General features: G+C 40.4%; 1 protein-coding gene across 2 annotated transcripts in view; it reads left to right on the top strand.

The window, feature by feature from the left end:
• Positions 1-22,608, top strand: part of LOC110502270 (proto-oncogene tyrosine-protein kinase receptor Ret) — a 29,294-nt gene extending 6,686 nt beyond the window's left edge. The window contains exons 2-20 of one of the 2 annotated variants that reach the window (XM_021580176.2): positions 12,828-13,073; positions 13,466-13,747; positions 14,010-14,248; positions 14,337-14,532; positions 14,737-14,936; positions 15,073-15,364; positions 15,749-15,880; positions 16,013-16,123; positions 16,304-16,417; positions 16,608-16,864; positions 16,966-17,113; positions 17,286-17,393; positions 17,833-18,050; positions 18,296-18,418; positions 19,144-19,214; positions 19,410-19,547; positions 19,818-19,917; positions 20,362-20,509; positions 21,673-22,608. In XM_021580176.2, coding sequence (XP_021435851.1) covers positions 12,828-13,073; positions 13,466-13,747; positions 14,010-14,248; positions 14,337-14,532; positions 14,737-14,936; positions 15,073-15,364; positions 15,749-15,880; positions 16,013-16,123; positions 16,304-16,417; positions 16,608-16,864; positions 16,966-17,113; positions 17,286-17,393; positions 17,833-18,050; positions 18,296-18,418; positions 19,144-19,214; positions 19,410-19,547; positions 19,818-19,917; positions 20,362-20,509; positions 21,673-21,830 — 3,281 coding nt within the window. In that variant the 3' untranslated portion in view covers positions 21,831-22,608. Of the gene's footprint in view, positions 1-12,827; positions 13,074-13,465; positions 13,748-14,009; positions 14,249-14,336; positions 14,533-14,736; positions 14,937-15,072; positions 15,365-15,748; positions 15,881-16,012; positions 16,124-16,303; positions 16,418-16,607; positions 16,865-16,965; positions 17,114-17,285; positions 17,394-17,832; positions 18,051-18,295; positions 18,419-19,143; positions 19,215-19,409; positions 19,548-19,817; positions 19,918-20,361 lie in introns of both variants that reach the window. The other variant, XM_036960345.1, reaches the window with a different exon arrangement.
• The last annotated feature ends 1,543 nt before the right edge of the window (positions 22,609-24,151 follow it).

Below are 24,151 nucleotides of genomic sequence, written 5' to 3'. Positions count from 1 at the left end.
CCCACAACACTAGCATTGCAAGTGCCATGCTCTACCAACTGAGCCACACAGGACAACAGGCACCGTTTTGAGTAGATGTCCTGGATGGCTGGGAGCACGGTTCCAGTGATGTACTGGGCCATCTTCACCACCCGCTGGAGGGTCTTGCGTTTGTGGACAGTGCAATTCCCATACCAGGCCATGATGCAACCAGTCAGGACGCTCTCGATGGTGCAGCGGTAGTATTTGGAGAGGACCCGGGGTGGCATGCCGAATTTCTTCAGCCGCCTTAGATAGTAGAGACACTGTTGCGCCCTCATGAAAAGAGTGGTGGTGTTGTTGGTCCATGTCAAGTCCTCAGTGATGTGGACCCGAGGAACTTAAACTGCAGACTCTCTCAACTGAAGTCCCATTGATGTGGATCGAGGCATGTTCCCTCCGTCTGCTTCCTGAAGTCACCAATCAACTCATTTGTTTTGCTGACGTTGCGGGAGAGGTTGTTGCTCCAACTTGATGATGGAGCTGGTGTAGTGCAGAGCCACGCTGTCGTGGGTGAACAGGGAGTACATCAGAGCGCTGAGGACATACCCCTGGGGGGGGGCCCTGTGTTAAGAGCCAGTGTGGAGTAGGTTTTGTTGCCAATCCTCACAGCCTGTGGTCTGACCATCCGGAAGTCCAGGATCCAGTCACATGTGAGCACATGTGAAAGCACTACATGAACACAACAGCAGCATGGACAACTAAGGTAGAAAAGCATCGATCTGTGGATCTGCTGTTCTGAAGGTATTACCCTATTTGTCGCCCTGGGATGACCTCTGACCCTTGTAACCCTAACCCAAGTGGTAGTGATCAGCCCCCTCCACCTCCCACAGGACATTTTGTTAGCAGCTGGTTAACCAGCCTCTCCTCCTTGCATTAGCGCCAGTATTTTCATCAGCATCTACCACTTTTGAGAAGGACCAGACCAATAAATCTAATTTGATACATGACACTATTTGATTTAGGCCCTTATTACATTATATGATTTAGTTAAGCTTGTGTCTTGGGTTCCTTATGCAGACATAAATGTTTTAAATGTTTCACTCTTGCTGTTTTCTTTTAGTATAATTGGAAAACATGAAGTTATTTTCTGGAGTGTTACCCCATTTCTTTCTTTTTATTCCAGTCATAGTTTGGTTTATGTGTATTTTTCTTTGGTGAAAATCTACAGTACTGTACGTACACTAGGAGAAAAACACGTTTTGTGTTCAATGTCAGTTCGCCACATCAACAAACGAGTTTGAGACGAAAGCTCAGCTGTGCTCTACTCTTGGGTCAGTAACGACTTTGCCCATAGGCAGTAGGTCGCATGTGTCATAGGAGTTGATACACTGTCCTCAATCTCAGTGTTAACACTGTTATTTCATCACATTTGCACATGGCGGCAACACACAATTTAGAGATGACCTAAATGTGATGTTCTATTGACATTTTTGGTTTGGCCATAGGAATTGTTTATAAGCATACATCATTTTTAAGGGGTGGCGGTGTTTTTCCGAATTCTCTGGAAGTCTCTTACCGATAGCAGAAAATCTGAAGCTTCTGCACATGTGCAGGATTTTCTTCTTTAAGCACAGTCTCCGCTCTACTTGTTCGGCTGCCCAGAGAACAGGCTACTCCGGCGACTTTCAATGATGAATGGAGAATGGCGCTTGTTTCAAAAATGGTATTACTTTCGGAACCGCAGCCTTTGTTTTTCTATAGACTCCAGCTTTAAGATGTGATCATCCTCATCATATTTACTGTATTAATATTGTGTAAGTGAACTGTTTCTGTCATGGGTAAAGTCATACAATTGGTCACCCAAAAAACACCATAATGATTTAAATGTGCTTCTCTCTCGAAGACAGAGGTACTCATTGGATTATACTTAATTGGTTTATTGCCATATGTCTACATTATGAGAGACCAAGCCCAGTGTCTATGTATGTTTAAGGTAGTCTACTGCTGCAACTACCTTTCCCTGCTCTGGCACTGCCCCTGATCCTTCAGAGAGTTACGGGTCACATTTCCAACCCATTGCACGGGCACAATCTAATTTGCTTTGGTGGAAGGACAAGAAGACATTGATTGAAATTGTGTCCTCGGGGCATTTAGTGCTCTTTTTTTTCACATGGGTCTTGACAAGTTATTTTCCTCTGGTCGGTGATGCGTGCTGTGTTTAACCAATCATTTACAACAATGAACACCACAAAGACTAAAGCTGGGTTCGTGTTAAGCCTCTTTCTCACTATCTCTTTGACAAGCCAGGGTAGAGATGGGTGTAGGAGTGGCTCAGCGTTGCGACGTCTTTGGCAGTGGCATTTTGACCCTTTGGACTAATAAGATTTTGTATTTGTTTGATGAAATTATGGATCCTCTCTTTATGTTCAAGGGAATTATGATTACATAAATGACATAGATAGCATGCCAACTCGATTGAATATGCAAGGCAAGCCTGCATGTAAAGGCATTTTTTAAACAATAGTATGGAACACATTGACATAGATTTTGACATGTAAATATTTAGCAATATAATTGCCCCATAGAATTTCAACTGACTGTTATTTTAAAATACAACATACTGGTTGTCAAAATCAGTGACCCATCGATAAGGAAGTTGCTGTTGCTGTGACCAAGCAAGCATGAATCTTGAGAGGTGGTAAATTGTGAGAAAATGCCAAGAGGAGGCAGAGCAGTCATTGCTTATGATGTTGACACAGACAATGTGGAGGCTACTAATACAGGTATCAATAAAACAATCCATAAAACAATCAATAATCAATAAAACATTGATATTTTTTTATTTTAGTCATTCGGCAGACACTCTTATCCAGAACGACTTACAGTAGTGAGTGAATACCTTTTCATACTTTTTTTGTACTCAAGTCAATAAAATGTATTTATAAAGCCCTATTTTACGTCAGCTGTTGTCACAAAGTACAGTAACCCGGCCTAGACCCCAAAGAGAAAGCAGGCACATTGGCCTGGAAAAACTCCACAGAAGGAACAAACCTGGAGGTTACTGTAACATAAGGTTACTGTAAAAACAGCATAATAGCATAACAGTAGATTTTTGAAACTGGCTTTTCAACAGCCACGGTGGTGATACTGTATCTGGACATTTCACGTAAGTGGCCTGATGATAATGAAGACATCACAATAGATGCTCTGCTGCATGATGTGTCCTCTGTTTACCTTCTAATGTCCTAGTCATTCCCAGAGGAATCCTTCAACTGAATTTGTAGTTGCAGCGAGGCTAGCTAATCCCTAAGGAGACGTTATATTAGATTTATTGATGACTTATGAACATGGAACATTGCATTTCGGTTCTTGTAATCTTTGAGGCTAATTGGGCTACGTTATGAGGATAATTGGTTATTGTATTACGATTCAAGTTAATCTACCTGCATGTAGTTTATCTATGTGCGTCAAGCAAAGAAATTGGCTAAAATAGTAAAATATCCCCTTACCCCTTACTAACTCAATTTCTTATTAAATTGCAAAGCCATCACAGAGAGAGGCCACAGAAAGCAGTTCCAGAACACAATGGCATTTTTGCATATTTGGTCTACAGAAATCATGTATCTGTGCTTACTGGACACACTGCCTCATGATGTGGTTATACTGCTTGTAATGGATGAATATTAATTAATTAATTAGCTCCATGGACAAAACCAATTCGGTCTCAAATTCAATCCAATATGCAGTAACTTGAACCCAAAACACTAATGGAACCAAAAACATCACTGTGTCTGTGTCATGCTCGTTCTCATGTGTATGAAATGATCACGTTACATTGTTATGGTTCTTGAATCGTTTCTCAGTTTGAGGTAGGCCTATCCTTATCACTAGTATGTTGCTTCATAGTGAGATTTAGCTTATCAGCGTGTTTTTTTAATGTTCAGTGGCATTGCTGTCTCAAATCATATAAAGTTAAATATTATCATTGTTCATTACTTTTGAATTACACTCAAACATTTTTGGGGACCCAAAAAGAAGTACTGTACTTAAAACTGAATTAAATTAAAACTGTTTTGATGAATGGTTATTTCCGCACACAACAAGCTGGACTCCACAGTATGATGAAACAATTCTATATATTGACAATATAAACCAAAAACATTCTAATCAATTATAACATTAATCAATTAATCAACATTAATCAAAATCAATGTTTTTTGCCTTTTACTTAATTGGATCTTGCATAGTCCTTAGTAATTATTCTCATTACTGTTTTATATTTGGAAACAGAGTGATCACGACAGCTTTCAGAGTCTTTATGACAGATTCATTTGAACTTTGAATTTGATTTATATTCTATCATTGTTGATTTCTATGCTTACTCTGCATGGAATGATGGGTTATACACAAGCAGATCTGTGAGCATGATGAGTATGATCCATATGACTCTATTATAACAGACTTTCAGATTTCACAGTTGTAGTTTTGGTTTGGACAAAAATATACAGTGTATTGTATATAGTATGAGGCAAAGAGCCCTATTTTATGTCGTTGGAAATGGGTTGATTATGTTTCCACTTGCAACTACATGTATTCAATGCTTATCTATTCCTATTGGTTGGTTGAATTTACATATGTTATGCCATTGGTGATGCTTGCAGATAGGGGGAGATCGCGAACGTCCATTTTTGCCAGTCTGATATTTCTATGCAAGCGGTAGGTCACGTTCTGAAATACTATTTTCTACTTTCATATTTACAATGTGTTCAGTATGAGTTCAGTATGTATATTTGATGTGTGTATATATAGTAGGCTATGTGTACGGTACCTGTTACACAACATCGATTCGGGAGTCTGTGTATTGGAGTTGTGCATCGTTCTGGTGGGTTGTGATAGAAAAAAAAACTATATAAACTATATGAAACTATAACACCCCAAAAAAGGTTTCCCGTCTAGGAACTGTACTTACCAGACATAATGTGAAATGTGTCCCTCGCTATCAAATTATCATCTGAATCCAACTTTTGTCCACATCGCACCATATTCCTACTGTGTAAGTGCGTTAAGAACAAATTCTTATTTGCAATGACTGCCTACCCCAGCCAAACTTGGACAACGCAGGGCCAATTGTGCGCTGCCCTATGGTACTTCCAATCACAGCCAGATGTGATACAGCCTGGATTTGAACCAGGTACTGTAGTGAAACCTCTTGTACTGAGATGCAGTGCCTTAGACCGCTGCGCCACTCAGGAGCCCACTGCCTAACTTGGTTAGTTATTTCCATTCTAACAGGCTAATGATGAATCTACAACCATCAACATACTGTTGTCCTGTACATCTAATGTGCTTCCTTCTGTCAATCGTTAGGTACATACAGTATATTTATTGTATTTTGTACTATTTTTGTCAGTGTTATGTTTGACTACAAAATGCTCAGTCTGATAATTCTATGCAAACGACAAATCACGAATCTACAGCCATCAATGTACTGTTTTTATTTTATTAGGCACGTCCGTTAAGAACAAATTCTTATTTACCCCGGCCAAACCCTAAACCGGACAACACTGGGCCAATTATGCGCCGCACTACGGGACTCCCAATCATGGCTGGTTGGGATACAGCCTGGAGGCGAATCAGGATCTGTAGTGATGCTTCTAGCACTGAGATGCAGTGCCTTAGACCGCTGTTCCACTTGTCCTGTACCTCTAATGTGCTTTCTTGTGTCTGTCGTCAGAATAAACAACAATCAACTGGTATCGCTGGCTGGGCATTCCTTTCTTTAAAAACACAACATAAGATAGTTATGAAGTACGATCACATCTGTTACACTGGTGCCGAGATCTGTCTTCTTGTCTTCGTGGGACATCTGTTACACATGCAATGCTAAGCTTTTCTGTAGCTCATTAGTTAAAGCAATGAGCATTTTGATTAGTATTGCTATTGATTGGCCCGCTGCCAGATGCTTGACTTTCCAATGGGTCATTTCTCGGGTACAGATTTATGAATTAATGTTGACCTTGGTAGAAAGGGCATGGGCTTTGCTCTTGTCACAGTCATACAACAAACGTATTGCCTAGACTCAAGACCCCTGCTAGACCCACATATCTTCAGACCTGGATTCAAATAGTATTTTAAATCTTTCAAATACTTTAGCTGTTTAAACTGCCAACCCTTCCAATCTGGAATTCCAGGCAGGCTCAAGCAAATGCTTAAAATACTGTTTGAACCCTGGTCTGCTTCTATTGCAGAGGCTATCCCCAAGGTCAGATCTCATCATCTGCACAGAATTTGTGGAGAATTTTCAACGTGGAGCTCTGGGTGGTAGATAGATGCCCCCCCCCCCCCAAGCCTCTCTGTGCTTGCCTCCTGTTCAGTTTTGTCCTCACTCCTCGGGCAGATTAGTAAACAGAGAACTGTTGGGGCTGGGGCTCTTTCTCTAGTTTAGCAAATGAGCTCATAGATGGTAAATCTCTCTGGCGATGTGCGTCGTTAGATAATTGAGTTTCTGTCTTTGTCCTGGACGTCCCCAGTCTGTCTGTATGTCAGACTGGTCCAATCCTAAGCATCTTTCTTATCTGTCACTCACCACTGAGCATGCAGACATGTTTACAGTTTTTTGTTTATGTCCTGCAATGGATTATTGTCTTTGTCTAGGCTTCGATTAAAGGAGGAGACAAGAGAACCAATTAATTCATACCCATAGCATGTCCTGGTTATGAAGTCAATATAAAGAAAAAGTTTACCATAATGATAGTGCAATTGTAGTGTTCTTAAAAACCTTTAAGGAATGGATGAAAATGAGAAGAAAAAAAAACTATTCTGAGGAATTTCTAATTGATAATGCATAATGCTTTACATTTACGGTGTGTTTTATATGGTGTTTAGTTCTGTGCATTTACATGGGGTAACTCACCCCATCCTACACAAATGTATAGCACCCACCAGATTCTGGGGGTTATGAGACCAAAGTGTTGTTTTCTAAAAGTCAGACCTTCTGGCCGTAAGTCCTAGCTATGCCTTTGAGCTGGAATCAATATGTCCCTATTGCATCTCTGCGTTTGCAGTCATAATCCTTGTCGTGGTTATGAGAGGTCAACGCAGTGAGCACATCTGCTGGAGTGACTGTGGCTAACATTGAATTTCTCTGGGTTTTTGATCATCACAGTGTAGCATTTAGGGGTCCCGAGTCACTCCAGTAGAAAACTGTCATGGTATCACTGAACAAAGAAACCTATTTGCTCCGAAGTGTGCTTGATGCATTCAATTAATTAGCTTTGATATAAACGGCTTACTTTTCTGTTGGCCTCCATCCTGGAAATAAATCGAATTTTGACTGATATAAACCAATTGAGTAGCCAGCATATGGTTCACCCACCATGGCCAGTCTCGAGCCACAGTCAGCCCTCACTACTGAATTCTGGTTTCACGATGATGTTGTTCCTTTGTGTAAACATCGCTCAAGCATTAAGGATCAGATTTTTTTAAAGGATGTTCTAACACTTTATTTTGCAGTGTTACCTACACCGTTATCATGTTCCTTATTGCCTTGGATTTCAGGGCAGGGTACGTGATTTAGTTGTTGGATCTGAAAAAGGGAAATGTCTCCCTCTGATGGTCTTTGGATAATGCTTGGATTTGGATGCTGGATGCTTGCAGGATGACACGTCACATTTCTTACTATGCTGTCCACCTGAAAGATATGATCAGTGGTACTTGTTTTCTTACTACTTGATATTTGAAGAATATACTTTATGATTATGTTGCTTTGCAAAAACTGGAACCTCTTCACTTTCTTAATCCATGACCGAATTCATGTCCAAATATTGTGGGTTCTACCTTTTTCAAGCACATCAAAGCTATGACTGGATTTTATTTGAATTGATCTTTGTGTTGGATAACGTTCCCCACTAAAATTTGAGATGTGGAGTGAAATCTAGCCCTATAGCAGAATTGTATGAAGGGATATCCAGGCCAATATTCAAATGCAATATGAAAATGCTTTTGGGCAGAATTTGGCCAGGATTTTTCAGACAAGTGGACCACTTAGCACTGCTGTTTGTTTTTGTTTCAGCAAGACTTTTAATAAAGAGGGTTGTAGCTTGGCTGACTGTATCTCCATCCTTCAGGAAGACTGGCAACATTTTATCTATCAATCTGACCTCCTGTCATCCAAACATAGTGAAATTAAATTAATGTCTGAAACCAGAACCAAGGCCTCAACTGCACCAACAGAAATAGAAAAATCTAGTTTCGCTGTCTGCTAATGACATTAGTGCGTTCCCTAAATGGCCACCCCCACCAACGTGGGACAGGAACGCAACAGGAGATATAATTACAGGCCGAACACTCACATCTCCATTTTCCTGTAAAATATGCATAGCCTGCTATTGCGCTTTATAGATTAGCCAACATTGGCCCCAACCCCCCCCCCTCTCGGCTGGCAGGTAATGATTTATGATTCATTTCTTCACAGTATCATGTTAGTCCCTGTAATTAACCTTCCCAAGGTGAAACCAAGGAGAAACGGAAACCACATCCTTATTAACCATGTGAGAAATTCATTAGACAAGCTGCGTGGGTGACATTTGAGACATCCTTTTCAATTTCCATTGACGTAGGAATAAAATATATAAAATATATCTATTGTATGGATACAGTCTCATTAGGTAGCTTAAATACATGGATGTTATTTTCATTTGACATGTATAGTGGCATAATTTAAATAGGCCTATCAGGGAGGAGATGTCTGATAGTTGATAATGCTTTATGTGCAGGCACACCCTCAAATTAGGCAGTTAAAGAAAATGTCACAGCATTGCAAAATTCACTGACATGGTAGGTTTAAAGGCTACATTCAGAATATGTTTATCATGGTATGTTAGTATCAGGAAAGTGAGAAATAGCCTATTACATTGAGCATATGACATCAGGGGTCACGGTATACTTCAACCCAACCACACTGTCCTGATAAATATATCTATTGGCTCTTGGATTGTACAAAAACTGTTAAGTTACAGGTCTTGGGGCGACGCACAATTGGCCTAGTGTTGTCCGGGTTAGGGAGGGTTTGGCCGGTAGGGATATCCTTGTCTCATCGCACACTAGCGACTCCTGTGATGGGCCGGGCGCAGTACACGCTAACCAGGTCGCCAGGTGCACAGTGTTTCCTCCGACACATTGGTGCGGCTGGCTTCCGGGTTGGATGAGCGCTGTGTTAAGAAGCTGTGCAGCTTGGTTGGGTTGTGTTTCGGAGGACGCATGGCTTTCGACCTTCATCTCTCCCGAGCCCGTACGGGGGTTGTAGCGATGAGACAAGATAGTAACTACTAACAATTGGATACCACGAAATTGGGGAGAATTGTTTTTTACAAAAAAAAGTTACAGGTCTTGGCTGCCACTGACAAAGAATATCCCTAGAACACTGAAAAATCTGGAAAACCAGGCCTGGTATTCACAGCTGACTTTGAAAAGCCTTTTGATAAAGTACGACTGCAATTTATATATTTTATAATGGAGAATCTCTTATACAATGGGTTAAAGTTATGTAAAATAACCCTAGGTGTAAAATAGTAAATAATTTCTCGCAAAGTATTAACCTGTCAAGAGGAGTAAAACAAGGTTGTCCACTATCGCCATATCTATTTATTATGGCCATCGAAATGCTAGCTATTAAAATCAGATCCAACAATAATATCAAGGGGATAGAAATCCAGGGCTTAAAAACAAAGGTGTCATTGTATGCTGATCATTTATGCTTTCTTTTAAATCCACAACTTGGATCCCTCCACAGCCTCATAGAGGATCTAGATCATTTAAAAATATAAATCTACTAATTGATCATTTAAAAAAAACATTGTTTGAGAAAAAATACATAAAAAGGGTATAATCTTTGTAAATCATATCATAAATAGGACTGGTGGAATTATGTCACACAGGCAGTTTACAAAAATACATGCAAATGTATGCTCTATCCAAATTACAACCAACTAATTGCAGCATAACTGCAAAAATGGAAGAGGCAAGTGGAAGTGAGAGAAAGTAAGGAACTTGTCTGTTGGCCCTGCATTAAAGACCGGAATTGGTTAAAGAAAATCATGATCAATAAAAAAGTATACCAGTTTAATTTAAGGACCAAAAAATTGACTGCCGTGCAATACAGATTGCAAAATAGTTGGGAAGAGATTTTCAATGTACCGATTCCATGGCACATGGTTTACACGAAACGACACTGGATTTAAAACATATAATTTGTCTATGTAAATGATTATACAAACTTCTTGCAACTAGTAGAATGTTACATATATGGGGGATACAACCATCCTAGCTCTGCAGATTTTGCTGCAAAGAGACAGAATCATTAGATCATTTGTTTTGGTACGGTCCATATGTAGCATGTTTTTGGTTGCAGGTTCAGGAATGGATGAAGAATTGCAACATTTACCTGGAGCTAACTCTGCAAATAGCACTGCTTGCTGATTTGAAAAGTCTTAGTCAATCAATCAATAATACTCTTAGAAAGAAAATGTATCTTTCATTTACAATCTGTAGAAACAATGAGAATTCAAAAAGATTCAGAACTTTTGTGAAACATCACAGCACAGTTGAAAAATATATGGCAAATAGAAATCAAAACTGGATGGTCTTCAGAGATAGATGAGAGGGGTTAAGGGTAGCTGAAGGATGGCACTAAAAACAAACAAAACATAACTAATGTAAAATATACTGTTTCCGTAAAATGTATATAGTATGTATAAACTGGAAGTAGAAGCCTAAGTGTTGTTGTCCATTTGTTTAAAATAATATATATATGTACAGTACCAGTCAAAAGTTTGGACACGCCTACTAATTCAAGGGTTTTTCTTTATTTTTACTATTTTCTACCTTGAAGAATAACAGCGAAGATATCAAAACTATGAAATAACAGAAATGGAATCATGTAGTAACTAAAAACAAATGTTAAACAAATCAAAATATATTTTATATTTGAGATTCTCTTGGCATTCTTTCAACCAGCTTCATGAGGTAGTCACCTGGAATGCATTTCAATTAACAGGTGTGCCAATCGTCAATCATAAGTGAACGTTTCAGGCTGAATAAGCAAAAATCACAGTAGAGACCCTCATGTAGGAACCAAAAAACATTAAACATTATATTTTAGATTCTTCAAAATAGCCATCCTTTGCCTTGATGACAGCTTTGCACACAGTTGGCATTATTTTAACCAGCTTCATGAGGTAGTCACCTGGAATGCATTTCAATGAACATGTGTGCCTTGTTAATTGTGGAATTTCTTTCCTGCTTAATGCATCTGAGACAAGAACAGCTCAAATAAGCAAAGAGAAATGACAGAACATCACTACTTTAAGACATGAATGTCAGTCAATCCGGAAAATTTCAAGAACTTTGAAAGCTTCTTCAGGTGCCGTCGCAAAAACCATCAAGTGCTATGATGAAACTGGCTCTCATGAGGACCACCACAGGAAAGGAAGACCCAGAGTCTGCAGAGGATAAGTTCATTAGAGAGTTACCAGCCTCAGATTGCAGTCCAAATAAATGCTTCACAGAGTTCAAGTAATAGACACATCTCAACATCAACTGTTCAGAGGAGACTGTGTAAATCAGGCCTTTATGGTCAAATTGCTGCAAAGAAACCACTACTAAAGGACACCAATAAAAATAAGAGACTTGCTTGGGCCAAGAAACACAACCAATGGACATTACATTTGAGAATTTTGGTTCCAACCTCTGTGTCTTTGTGAGACGCAGAGTAGGTGAATGGATGATCTCCGCATGTGTGGTTCCCATCGTGAAGATAGGAGGAGGAGGTGTGATGGTGTGGGGGTGCTTTGCTGGTGACACTGTCTGTGAATTATTTAGAATTCAAAGCACACTTAACCAGCATGGATACCACAGCATTCTGCAGCGATACGCCATCCTATCTGGTTTGTGCTTAGTGGGACTATAATTCCTTTTTCAACAGGACAATGACCCAAAACACACCTCCAGGCTGTGTAAGGGCTATTTGACCAAGAAGGAGAGTGATGGAGTGCTGCATCAAATGACCTGGCCTCCACAATCACCCAACCTCAACCCAATTGAGATGGTTTTGGATGAGTTGGAGCTCAGAGTGAAGGAAAAGCAGCCAACAAGTGCTCAGCATATGTGGGAACTCCTTCAAGACTGTTGGAAAATCATTCCTCGTGAAGCTGGTTGAGAGAATGCAAGGAGTGTGCAAAGCTATCAACAAGGCCAAGGGTGGTTACTTTCAAGAATATCAAATATAAAATATATTTGTTTAACACTTTTTGGGTTACAACATGATTCCATATGTGTTATTTCATAGTTTTGATGTCTTCACTATTATTCTTCAATGTAGAAAATAGTAAAAAATGTAGAAAAACCCTTGAATGAGTAGGTGTGTCCAAACTTTTGACTCGTACTGTATATTTACCCCAAAAAATATATGGGGGATTGGAAATGATCCCGACAATTACATTGATAGAAACCACAATCTATCTGCAATATTAAAGCTGATCTACCCTGTAAACAAGATAAAAAACAATTAAAAAAATATCCCTGTGTGTTTTTGCCAACACTGTTTATTTGTTTTTTTCTGCAATCGATACACCAGTTTATAAATGTTCAATTGTTGGTGACAAAAACAAAAATGAACAAAAGGTCATGCCAAAACAAAAAGATATTCAAACAAACGCAGGATGACCTCATCGAGCATTCCATGCACTCTCAGCATCTGCCCCAGTTGCTGCTGCCCTCTAGAGATGAGATGTAGAAGTGTGCTGTCTGCCTGTGCGCCTAAGCTCGAGCTACCTCTATTCCTAACACATGGTATTTCTTTCTTTTCGCAGGGTCAGTTGGGCTCTACTTCCCCCAGAATCAATACAAGGAGACTGTGTATGTTGGGCAGTATGCAGGCACACCCGTGCTCCAGGTTCACGCCATGGTGGAGAGCGACTCTCAACAACCCCACTTCTACCTGTGGTGGAACACCCCCCTGAAGCCTCCAACTTATGCCCCGTGGTTCCACCTGGATGAGACCACAGGGATACTCTCCATGAATAAGACCCTGGAGTGGAGTGACTTTGACTATCGATGTGGGTTAAATAGAGACAGAAATATGTATTCTTTCCACATTGTTTATGGGATATTTAATGAAGTTGACTGTGCAGTCTATTTACTTTGCATATACCAATTGTCAATTGTCCATTGAACACAACACTCCAACATGTTTCCAATATAAAGGTATATTTAATATTATAAAATGTGTGTGGGGAAATTATTTAAGTTGCTCAGCTTGCACGCTTTGTGCATACCAATAATGTTGAGCTTCACAGTGATACGTCATGTTCAGGGATCTGCTTTCAGAATCAGGACAGTAATGTAATTGCATAATAGCCCAGAAAGTGCCCAGTCATCAAGAACAAAATGCACTGTGGGAGATTAAAATGGGGGCCTTTGTTTCTGCTTTGGTTCTCTTGCTGATCAGATAAGCTTTGGATACTGCCGCTGACTGTCAAGGCGGCGACCAGACCCGTGAAGGGTTTCCTCCATGGCCTCCCTACCGTACGGGTCAGCCTGACCTTCATCAATGACACAGTGCCACCGTGTGGCCAGACCAGACCAGAGCTGGAGAATCTGTGTTTCCCTGACAAGGACCTGAACTCCCACATTAAGGAGAACAGGTTCCCCGGGGCCATCCGCCAGCTCAGACAGCTCACCAGGTTAAATGTCTGCCCCAACTACACCATCTCCTACAGTGTGGAATCAGGTTAGTCATGCTACACTCCATCCACCCACACTGTGTCTGTGCTTGATATTATGAGAAACATCAGACTCTTGGCAGGTCCCTACTAACCTTGTATGGTGAGGTTACCCCATGTTCTTACTCTTACAGAAATGTTTCTATTTTCAATTACCTTTTTCCTTGCTGCTCCAGTAGCTCAGTGAATATGAGACTACAAAGTCTGGCAACATGAGATTAACACGGTATGTTGTTTTACATCCCCTCTTTGTGTTCCTTTTGGCTCTAGATGTTCCAGCCCCATTTGCTATAAATGACAACACCACTGAGTTGATAGTGACCGCTCCTTTGGACCGCGAGGAGAGAGAGACGTACAGTCCCGTGCTGGTCTGCACAGTGCAGACTGACACAATGATAGACAAGTTCTTTGTTACACTACATATCAACATCTACGACGAAGATGACAATGCACCTTATGTCAATGAAACAGACACAGAGGATGTGGTGCTTGAGTTTGATCGCATGGAGGTGACTTTATTTAACTTACTACCATACTGTATATCAATCAATTACTATAAAATGTATAATTGACACCATTGTTGTTGTTGTTTTTCAGGGAAGTTCTTTTGGCAATTTATTTGTCTATGATAGAGACACAACACCCAGGTATCCCAAAAACCAGAGTCAGAACAGATTTGTCGGATATATGATGACCAATGACTCATGGATAAATGAAATGTTCACCATAGAACACTCTTTCAAAGAAGAGAAGGCCATTTTTGGCAACGTCCGAGGCACTGTTCATGAGTTCTGTGAGTTGTCCAGTTACACAATCAGTCTTAGGGCTGGTTTTCCGGACACAGATTAAGCCTAGTCGGTTTTCAGTCTGCGACCATGTTTAATAAGTATCCAGGAAACTAGCTCTTAATGTGACAAACTTTCACAAAATCTTTTGATCGATTCATTAAATAAACAACCCCCCCCCCCCCCCCCCCCCCCCTTTGTGTGGTATCTAGGGCTTGCACTAAAGAAGCATTTGTCTGTAACCGAGAATAGGACCCTCCAGCTGGATTACCTGGTCAATGACACCACATACCCCGGTCCAGAGGGAACTGTGATGCTGCACTACAATATCACCATCTTACCTGTCCCCATCCGCTTCACCAATGTGACATATCTCTTCACCACAACACGTAGAGCTAACGTCTTTGCCCAGGTACCTATTGTTGACATAGCCCTCTTTGCATGACAACAGGGATACTGCTAATAAAAGGCTTATGATGCAGACAACTGTTTTCAGCTCAGCCCCCCCCCCCCCCCCCGTATGATCACAATGTTCCTTCTCATTTTAGGTTGGTAGAATCTGTGTGGACAACTGCCTGAAGTTCCGGGGCATCAATGTCATATACCGGCTAGCGGTAACAAACAAGACAGACAAAAATGTGTCCGGCGACATACAGTCATGCTTCACGGCGATTAGCATCGCACAGAGCCTCAAGGACATGGCGGGGGTGCTGTATGTGAACGACACAGAGGCTCTCCGCAGGTCAGAGTGCCAGGACCTGCAGTACGTGGTCATTGCTCAAGAGCAGCAGAATCAGCTGCAGGCTAGCACTCAGATCCTCATTGTGCTCGATAGCAATAGTAAGTACACTCCTGAGATAGTAAGTACTTTCCCAGCAATACTCAAGACTGATGCTGATTTGGCCACAGAGATTACCAATGAATGAGTAATATGGCATCCATGTTTGGAAGTCGTCAGTTCTGCCTGACCTCCTGATATGGATGTCGTAGTGTTGCCCCTTTTTCAAGGCTCATTCCTCATAATATGAGACATGTTGTTGTATACTTCTCTAGAACTATGAAAAAGTAGCAGTGTAGTGAAGACATGTCAAATTATGTTAGCCTTATCCATAGCTTTTTTTCCAAGTCTGAGACTGGTATGACCTTGCTTGACAATTGCATCATAGTGAAGGATACAGTGGACATGTGTGCTGTCTTCATGAACTTTGTGTTTATGTTGTGTAGTTGATAAACAGGATACAGAGAACCATTGGTTCCTCTCCTGTGCAGAGGGGCGACAGCGTGGGGACTGTGAGAAAATCAGAGGCCTAGGGGCTACCACAGGGAGGTGCCAATGGAGACAGGGCTCTGAAAAAGGTATCCACGCGGTACATAATTAGGGGTATTTGATGGGCACAGGAAATGATGCTATCCATATATTGTTGGTTTCTTCTATCAATTAACTATTTTTATTTTAACTGACTGTACTATTTCTCCTCTATCTTTCAGGAATATCAGAAAGCTATTCCACCTGCTCCCCTGACCTCCGCACGTGCCCTGATGGCTTTTGTGATGCAGTCGAAAGCAAAGACGCGTCAATATGTCCTCAGGATTGCACAAGTAAGAAATGTCTCAATCCTTTGCAGCCATTTATATTTGTCTACTTTCTTGAAAACATGTGTTTCAATACTTTCCTCATTCTTCTGACAGTATTTCAAGTGTTTTTTTTTTTTGTTTGTTTCATTGAAAAAATGTTGTATTGTTGAATTCAAGAAATTCGCATGTGTTTGTCTCTCTCAGTTGAACCCATTATCGGAGGTCATGAGAAGGGCATCATGTCTGGCATTAGAGCTGGCTATGGAACCTGCTACTGCTACTCTGAAAAATGCTTCTGTGAGAAGGATGATATAGAGGGTGAGTTGTTTCCATGTATTGACCCATAATACCACCCATATACGTAGGTAATGAAACAGCATTCCAAGAGATATTTCAAGATATGATATGTCAATCAAAGGTGAAATTACAGTTTGCCCATTGTTGTCTAAGGATGGTTTACATGGTGTCTCTTTTTGACCCCTGACCCCTTCTACCCTGTCTGATCCAGAGGCCATGTGTGACGACGTCTGCAAAACCATCATTGCCACCGCGGTGCTGCTCTCCTTCATCGTCTCCATCCTCCTGTCCTCCTACTTCATCCATCGCTACCACAAGAACTCCCCCAAGCCCCCCATCGCCTCGGCTGAAATGACCTTCCGGCGGCCCCCACAGTCCTACCCCATCAGCTACTCTGCTAACAATGTGCGCCGTGGCTCGTTGGACTCTATGGAGAACCAAGTGGCCATTGACACCTTCAAAATACCTGTAAGGCCTTAGCTAATACGACGTTTGCCAAATTCCTGAAACTTTCCCCAAATTCCCAGCAACTTTATGCTTTTTAAAGTGTTACTTAATTGCTTTAACAGGAGGATCCCAAATGGGAATTTCCACGAAAAAACCTGGTGCTTGGTAAAACCTTAGGAGAAGGGGAATTTGGGAAGGTTGTCAAGGCGACTGCATTCCGGCTGAAAGGAAAGGCTGGCTACACCACAGTAGCTGTGAAAATGCTTAAAGGTAAGACTAGAGCAAACAATAGGAAAAATGATTGTCATGCAGTGAGTCAGTCCCTAGGTGTGTGCATACTGAATATACAGTAGAAGAGCCATTTTTATGATGTGACTTTTGGCCAGACCATGATCGATATAAGGTGAAGTATTTCATAATTCCCTCTTTTATTTTGCAACAGACCATGCCTCACATAGTGAACTGCGTGACCTCCTGTCCGAATTCACCTTACTGAAGCAAGTCAACCATCCGCACGTCATCAAGATGTTCGGAGCTTGCAGCCAGGATGGTAAAGGCTTTTTAACCATCCACTCTGAGCCACTCTGGGGTCACGGACTAAAAAAGTTTGGGAACCCCTGCTCTACAGACTATCTACAGAATATCAGTAACATTTCAACTAACTATCTACTAACCCTAACCCACCATAGGAGGGTATCAATGTTGCTGAGTAACGGTACCTTCACCAATGGAGAGAATATTGCCTTCAGATCACGTCCTTTATGGTAGCAATGCCTCGGAGGCCCAGTCTGATGAAATTATACTCAAAGTCATCATGAAGTTGTGGTACAATTCATTGTGGACCCAGTTATTAATGAAAACATGATGTCCTTGCAATGCTTAACCTTCCGGTGTTATACCTGGTATACTTCTGATGCATCTTTCATTCAAAACTGCCAGACACTGTAGGCCCAAGTGTGTGTTCTAAAGTGGTGTGTCTCTCCATCTAGGTCCAATGTACCTGATTGTAGAATATGCCAAATTTGGGTCACTGCGCAACTTCCTGCGTGAGAGCCGAAAGGTAGGACCCAGCTACATGTCGGGCAACGATGCCAACCGCAACTCGAGCTACCTGGAGAACCCAGATGAGAGGGCACTCACCATGGGCGACCTGATCTCCTTCGCCTGGCAGATCTCCAGGGGTATGCAGTACCTGGCTGAAATGAAGGTGCCTGTATAGCAATTACCTTCAAAATATTCGCTATTGGGCGTATCCTCACTTCCACTTAAGTCAAAAGTTCAATTAGTCTCCAGTTGACATCAATGCATAACTCATTGAAAATGTGACTGAACTGGAAGTTAGAATTCCATGCTACACTTAGCTCAAGTTCAATGTGACTCAGTGTTTTGTAAAGAAAGGAGCTGAGCTTGAGTGGCTGTAAGAAGCTTGTATTGACTAATGTATTCCAATAGCTTGTTCACAGGGACCTCGCTGCAAGAAATGTCCTAGTTGCAGAGGGGCGTAAGATGAAGATTTCAGACTTTGGTTTGTCCCGGGACGTGTATGAGGAAGACTCTTATGTGAAGAGGAGCAAGGTAGGGGTCCCAAATGTCAAATACACAATTATAAAAAATAAAAATAAATTCTCTCAATTATATTGTTTTCGAAATTGTCTCAATTATTATAATTTTGGTAACACTTTATTTGGATAATCGATCTGTAGATGCTCAACAGCAGTGTTTCCCAAACTAGGGGTCGCAAAATTTGAAAATGGGGTCGCGAGAGAAATTTTTTAAATAAATTTTAAAATAATTTTAAATAAATGTGAAAATAAACTTTTTTAAATACATTTTTAAAAATCGCGGTTGGTCCATAGAACCGGGGTTACGTCAGTAACCTCCAGTAGCCACTAGATGTGGTTGTAATAAACTGAGTGGTTTCTGTTAAACATTGTCTGTTGCTCACTTTGTTTTACATGATGGGGTCGCAACCATTGTTGGATATCAAAATGGGGTCAAGGACCAAAATAATCAGTGACATTTCAACTAACTATCTACTAACCCTAACCCTATCGCCAACCCTTACCTTAACCCTTATCCTAACCCTAAACTTAATCCTTACACTAACCCTTATTCTAAACCTAACCCTAACCCGAACCATAACATTAGAAAGCAGTTGCTTATCAACAGATACTTTGTTGATAGTATGAACATCTACAGATGGATAATCCAGGCTATCCAGATAAAGTGTGGCCATACATTTATTTAACAGAACTGACATCACAATTTCAATTCTCTTCTTTTTTGTCTCCTCTTTTCAGGGTCGAATCCCAGTGAAATGGATGGCAATAGAGTCCTTGTTTGATCACATTTACACAACACAAAGTGACGTGTGAGTACCTTTCACAATCAACTTAAAACATCTGTCATACATATGTCCATATCCAGAACCAACAATGCTTGCATGATCAAAAACCTACCTTCTCAATTTCACTTGGATAAAACACACAGCAAACATCAGAATCACTATTTCATCCATGCATTAGGTGGTGCTATTAATGTGGTGTTCTACTCTGTCTCCTGACAGCTGGTCCTTTGGTGTGCTGTTGTGGGAGATTGTGACACTGGGCGGAAACCCGTACCCAGGCATCGCCCCTGAACGCCTCTTTAACCTCCTGAAGACTGGCTACAGGATGGAGAAACCAGAGAACTGCACGGAAGAAATGTACGATTGCCACTTTACTTTACCCCAGCGTCATTGTACCCACAGTAAAACTCACTGCTACTCTATTACACACTGATAATGACATCCATGGCTTGACCTACCAGCAGAAAATCCACCCCTATTCATTCTGATGTTGTAGGGATCTATTGTAAATTGTAGGCGAGCCATCCCATTCGTTTATTATAATTATATATTCTAAATTGTAGGTAAACCACCCCTTTAGTTGTTTTACCTCTGACCATACGGGGGTGTATGAATGTGTTTCTGCAGGTATAATCTGATGCTTCGATGCTGGAAACAGGAGTCAGACAAAAGGCCCATATTCGCAGACATCAGTAAAGAACTGGAGAAGATGATGGTGAAAAACCGGGTAGGATCAAGCAAAACAACCAACACTCTTTCTCTGTCTAAAGTGGTCATTACACTGTTCAGTGGTAGTTACAGTACACACACTGTTATAAATGGAGTAAACAGAACAAGACGTCCAACAATAACTTTAACAGGCTGTAGTTGAGGTAAAGAGGCCAAATATACTGTAATGTTGAGGATGCCAAATACAGTGCAAACATGTGAAGGATGTGTTTAGGATTTGGAACAGAGTACTTTTAGTACTTTTGATCTCACACACAAGTAGGAAATATATTTCTCAAATATTTTCTGTTTCCTATCAAGTGTCTGTCATTGGACCTACGATCCTAACTATGAGGTTATGTTAGGTCTGAGCTGCATGAGAGGATGTGAATGTATTAGCATTATGATCCACATTCCTGATGTTAGTGATGAGCCATATTAGGTGTTCCTCTCCTGTTGTCAGGATTACCTGGACCTGGCGGCATCCACGCCAGCCGACGCCCTGCTGTACGACGACGCCCTCTCCGAAGAGGACACACCCCTAGTGGATTGTAATAACGCCCCTCTCCCACGAACCATTCCCTCCACATGGATTGAAAACAAGCTTTATGGTAGAATTTCCCATGCATTTACTCGATTTTAGAGACAGGATACACAAACTCTTTTTTTTGACATGTTGTGATTGGCTTCCTGTAGACCGTGTGTGACTGTGATCTAGGCATGCTTCCTGAAAAAGTCTCCCATTTCTTAGAAAATGAGAGTCAGTGGAAAAAGATCATCTTGTGTCTGATGATTACTATTTGGACCTGCTTCTGATGTACATGAAACCTGACCGAAGTAATGACACATCTGTAAATAGTAAACATTTCTATAATAACATTCCCTTATATGGCATATTGTAATCCACATTCATATCCACATATGTATATGATCATTAGGACACTCATACATTTTGGATGACATAAACATTCAGAACACATTCCAACATTCCACATTGTCTGTATTAATTTGGAAAATAGTATTCAAAAACAGTTTGACATTTGAAACAGGTCCTTGCTGAATCAATCATTATCTATTTAGTTTGGATTCCAAACTGTTTTAAGTTATCTGAATTGTTTGTGTGTATATAGGCTACCTATTAAGCATATAGATTGTTTCTACAATGTTGAATAGAGAAACAGTAAGGCTTTTGAAATAAACTTGTGGCTAACATAGATAAACAATACTTTCTAAAAGTATTTCATAACAAATTCCCAAACAAATCCCACTGATCCTAGGCACTTCCAGTTGATAGTTCATAAAAGTATTTAGCAATAAGATGGCTGCCAGTGACATAGTTACCATGACTAACTTGGTGTCCATGTATCCTGTTACAGTGATGCAATTATTGTATCTGCTTTATATTGAGAAAACAATTATCAATGGTGCATGAGCCAAGGAAAACATTTAGAGATCATGACATACATTATCAATAATGTACCAATAATTGTTGTGTTCTTTTTCTTTGAAATCATATTGAATCAATCCAGTACATTTTCTCAGTTAAACTGTACAGGAACTATGGACATCATTATTGTCTGTGAAGTGATTTCTTCGTAGAATTCTAAATTGATAGCCTTATCATGTTCTTATGTCATAGTCAAACATCAGTCTATAATTCACTTCTGTCAAAAATGTAAAGGGGAAAAAAATGAGTTTCTTTTTGAGAGCCTTACTGTCTGCATTCTACTTTTTCTTTACTCAGTGCAGAAAAATGATATGTTCTCATTTTTAGGCATGTCATACCCGAACTGGCCTGAGAAGAGCCCGGTACTGCTCAACAGACTTGATGCCACTAACCCAGTCTTTACAAGATATGCCAATGATAGTGTTTATGCAAACTGGATGGCTTTGCCTTCACCCGCAAAAATTGTGGACAACCTTGATAGTTAAAAGCAAAAACTATTGTAGAAAATAAAGATTCCTAATTGGGTAGATGTGTATATTTATATAAAAACTGTACATATACAATCTAAAGTTGGTTCCCTTTTATTTCTGTTGCACGAGTATTCCAAGTTAAAACTGGGCGATTTAAAAACCATGCTTCAAGCAACTCTTTGGTATGTTAATCATTACCTCAAGGTCATGTTGGTCAAGTATCATTGCATGACCGTATACCAGGTTGTATGTCAATGTTAATGTCTTTCAAGTGCCTGTGCCGCTTCTACGATAGCCTCTAATTAGTAGTATGCGACTGTGAAGATCTTGTTTCCAGCCAATGAATTAAAGGGGAGTTCTGTACCATCACCTGTCCTATATCGTAGACCTGTGAGGTTAAGGTGGACAAAGAGTGGACACTGAGTTCATCCAGAAAAGCTGCAAAGTTTCTACTTGATAGAATCATGTTCTTTGAAATGTAAAAGCTGCTTTTGTCCTTCCCCTTTAACGTTTCCAAGTATACCTGCCAAAGAAAAATAAGAGAACCACGTTTAGTTGAAGACGTTCTTTCTTTGACACCAAAAGTATCAAAAGTGAGTGCTACTGTGTCGTTAGGACGTGAGACTATAAAATATAAAATGTGGGAATGTCAAAACTGCAGCTTGCCATTTGATTCCTCGTAATGGCAATCTTTGTGCAACAGTTATCTATGATTTTGAAAACAAATGAATGTTATGAATTGTTATGTTGTTATTACATGATTATGTTGCAATCAATAAAAAGTTCAAATATGTGCAGTCTATTTATATTTGACAGCCTCCCCTTCTCTCATCAGCTGTAATAATGGCTTTAGAAGCTTCTGATAGGCTAATTGACATCATTTGAGTCAATTGGAGGTGTACCTGTGGATGTATTTCAAGGCCTACTTTCAAACTCAGTGCCTCTTTGCTTGACATCATGGGAAAATCAAAAGAAATCAGCCACAAGCCTCCCACAATAAGTTGGGTGAATTTTGGCCCATTTCTCCTGGTGTAACTGAGTCAGGTTTGTATGCTTCCTTTACTCGCACACACTTTTTTCAGTTCTGCCCACAAGTTTTCTATAGGATTGAGGTCAGGGCTTTGTGATGACATTCATTTTGTTGTCCTCAAGCCATTTTGCCACAACTTTGGAAGCATGCTTGGGGTCATTGTCCAGTTGGAAGACCCATTTGTGACCAAGCTTTAACTTCCTGACTGATGTCTTGAGACACTGCTTCAATATATCCACATAATTTTCCTGCCTCATGATGCCATCTATTTTGTGAAGTGCACCAGTCCCTCCTGCAGCAAAGCACCCCCACAACATGATTATGTCACCCCCGTGCTTCACGGTTGGGATGGTGTTCTTCGGCTTGCAAGCCTCTCGCTTTTTCCTCCAAACATAACGATGGTCATTATGGCCAAACAGTTCTATTTTTGTTTCATCAGACCAGAGAAAATGTTTCCAAAAATAACAATCTTTGTCCCCATGTGCAGTTGCAAACCGTAGTCTGGCTTTTTTTATGGTGGCTTTGGAGCAGTGGGTTCTTCCTTGCTGAGCGGCATTTCAGGTTATGTCAATACAGAACTTGTTTAACTGTGGATATAGATAATTTTGTACCCGTTTCCTCCAGCATCTTCATAAGGTCCTTTGCTGTTGTTCTGGGATTGATTTGCACTTTTCGCACCAAAGTACATTCATCTCTAGGAGACAGAACGCGTTTCCTTCCTGAGTGGTGTGACAGCTGCGTAGTCCCATGGTGTTTATACTTGCGTACTATTGTTTGTACAGATGAACGTGGTAACTTCATGCATTTGGAAATTGCTCCCAAGGATGAACCAGACTTGTGGAGGTCTACAATTTTGAGGTCTTTGCTGATTTCTTTTGATTTTCCCATAATATCAAGCAAAGAGGCACTGAGTTTAGGCCTTGAAATACATCCACTTCAATTGACTCAAATGATGTCAATTAGCCTATCAGAAGCTTCTAAAGCCATGACATTTTCTGGAATTTTCCAACCTGTTTAAAGGCACAGTCAACTTAGTATATTGAAACTTCTGACCCACTGGAATTGTGATACAGTGACATATAAATAAAAATAATCTGTCTGTAAACAATTGTTGGAAAAATGACTTGTGTCATCCAAAATTTCCAAAACTATAGTTTGTTAACAAGAAATGTGTGTAGTGGTTGAAAAATGAGTTTTAATGACTCCATCCTAAGTGTATGTAAACTTACAACTTCAACTGTACATAAAGGCATCATGTACCACTGCCAACTGAGTGAAAAATACTTTTCCTTATTTATTCTTAATA

Source organism: Oncorhynchus mykiss, chromosome 23 (genome assembly GCF_013265735.2).
Source record: "Oncorhynchus mykiss isolate Arlee chromosome 23, USDA_OmykA_1.1, whole genome shotgun sequence".
NCBI lineage: Eukaryota > Metazoa > Chordata > Actinopteri > Salmoniformes > Salmonidae > Oncorhynchus > Oncorhynchus mykiss.
Note: the sequence above shows the minus strand (reverse complement) of the source record. Positions and strands in the feature narration are given on the sequence as shown.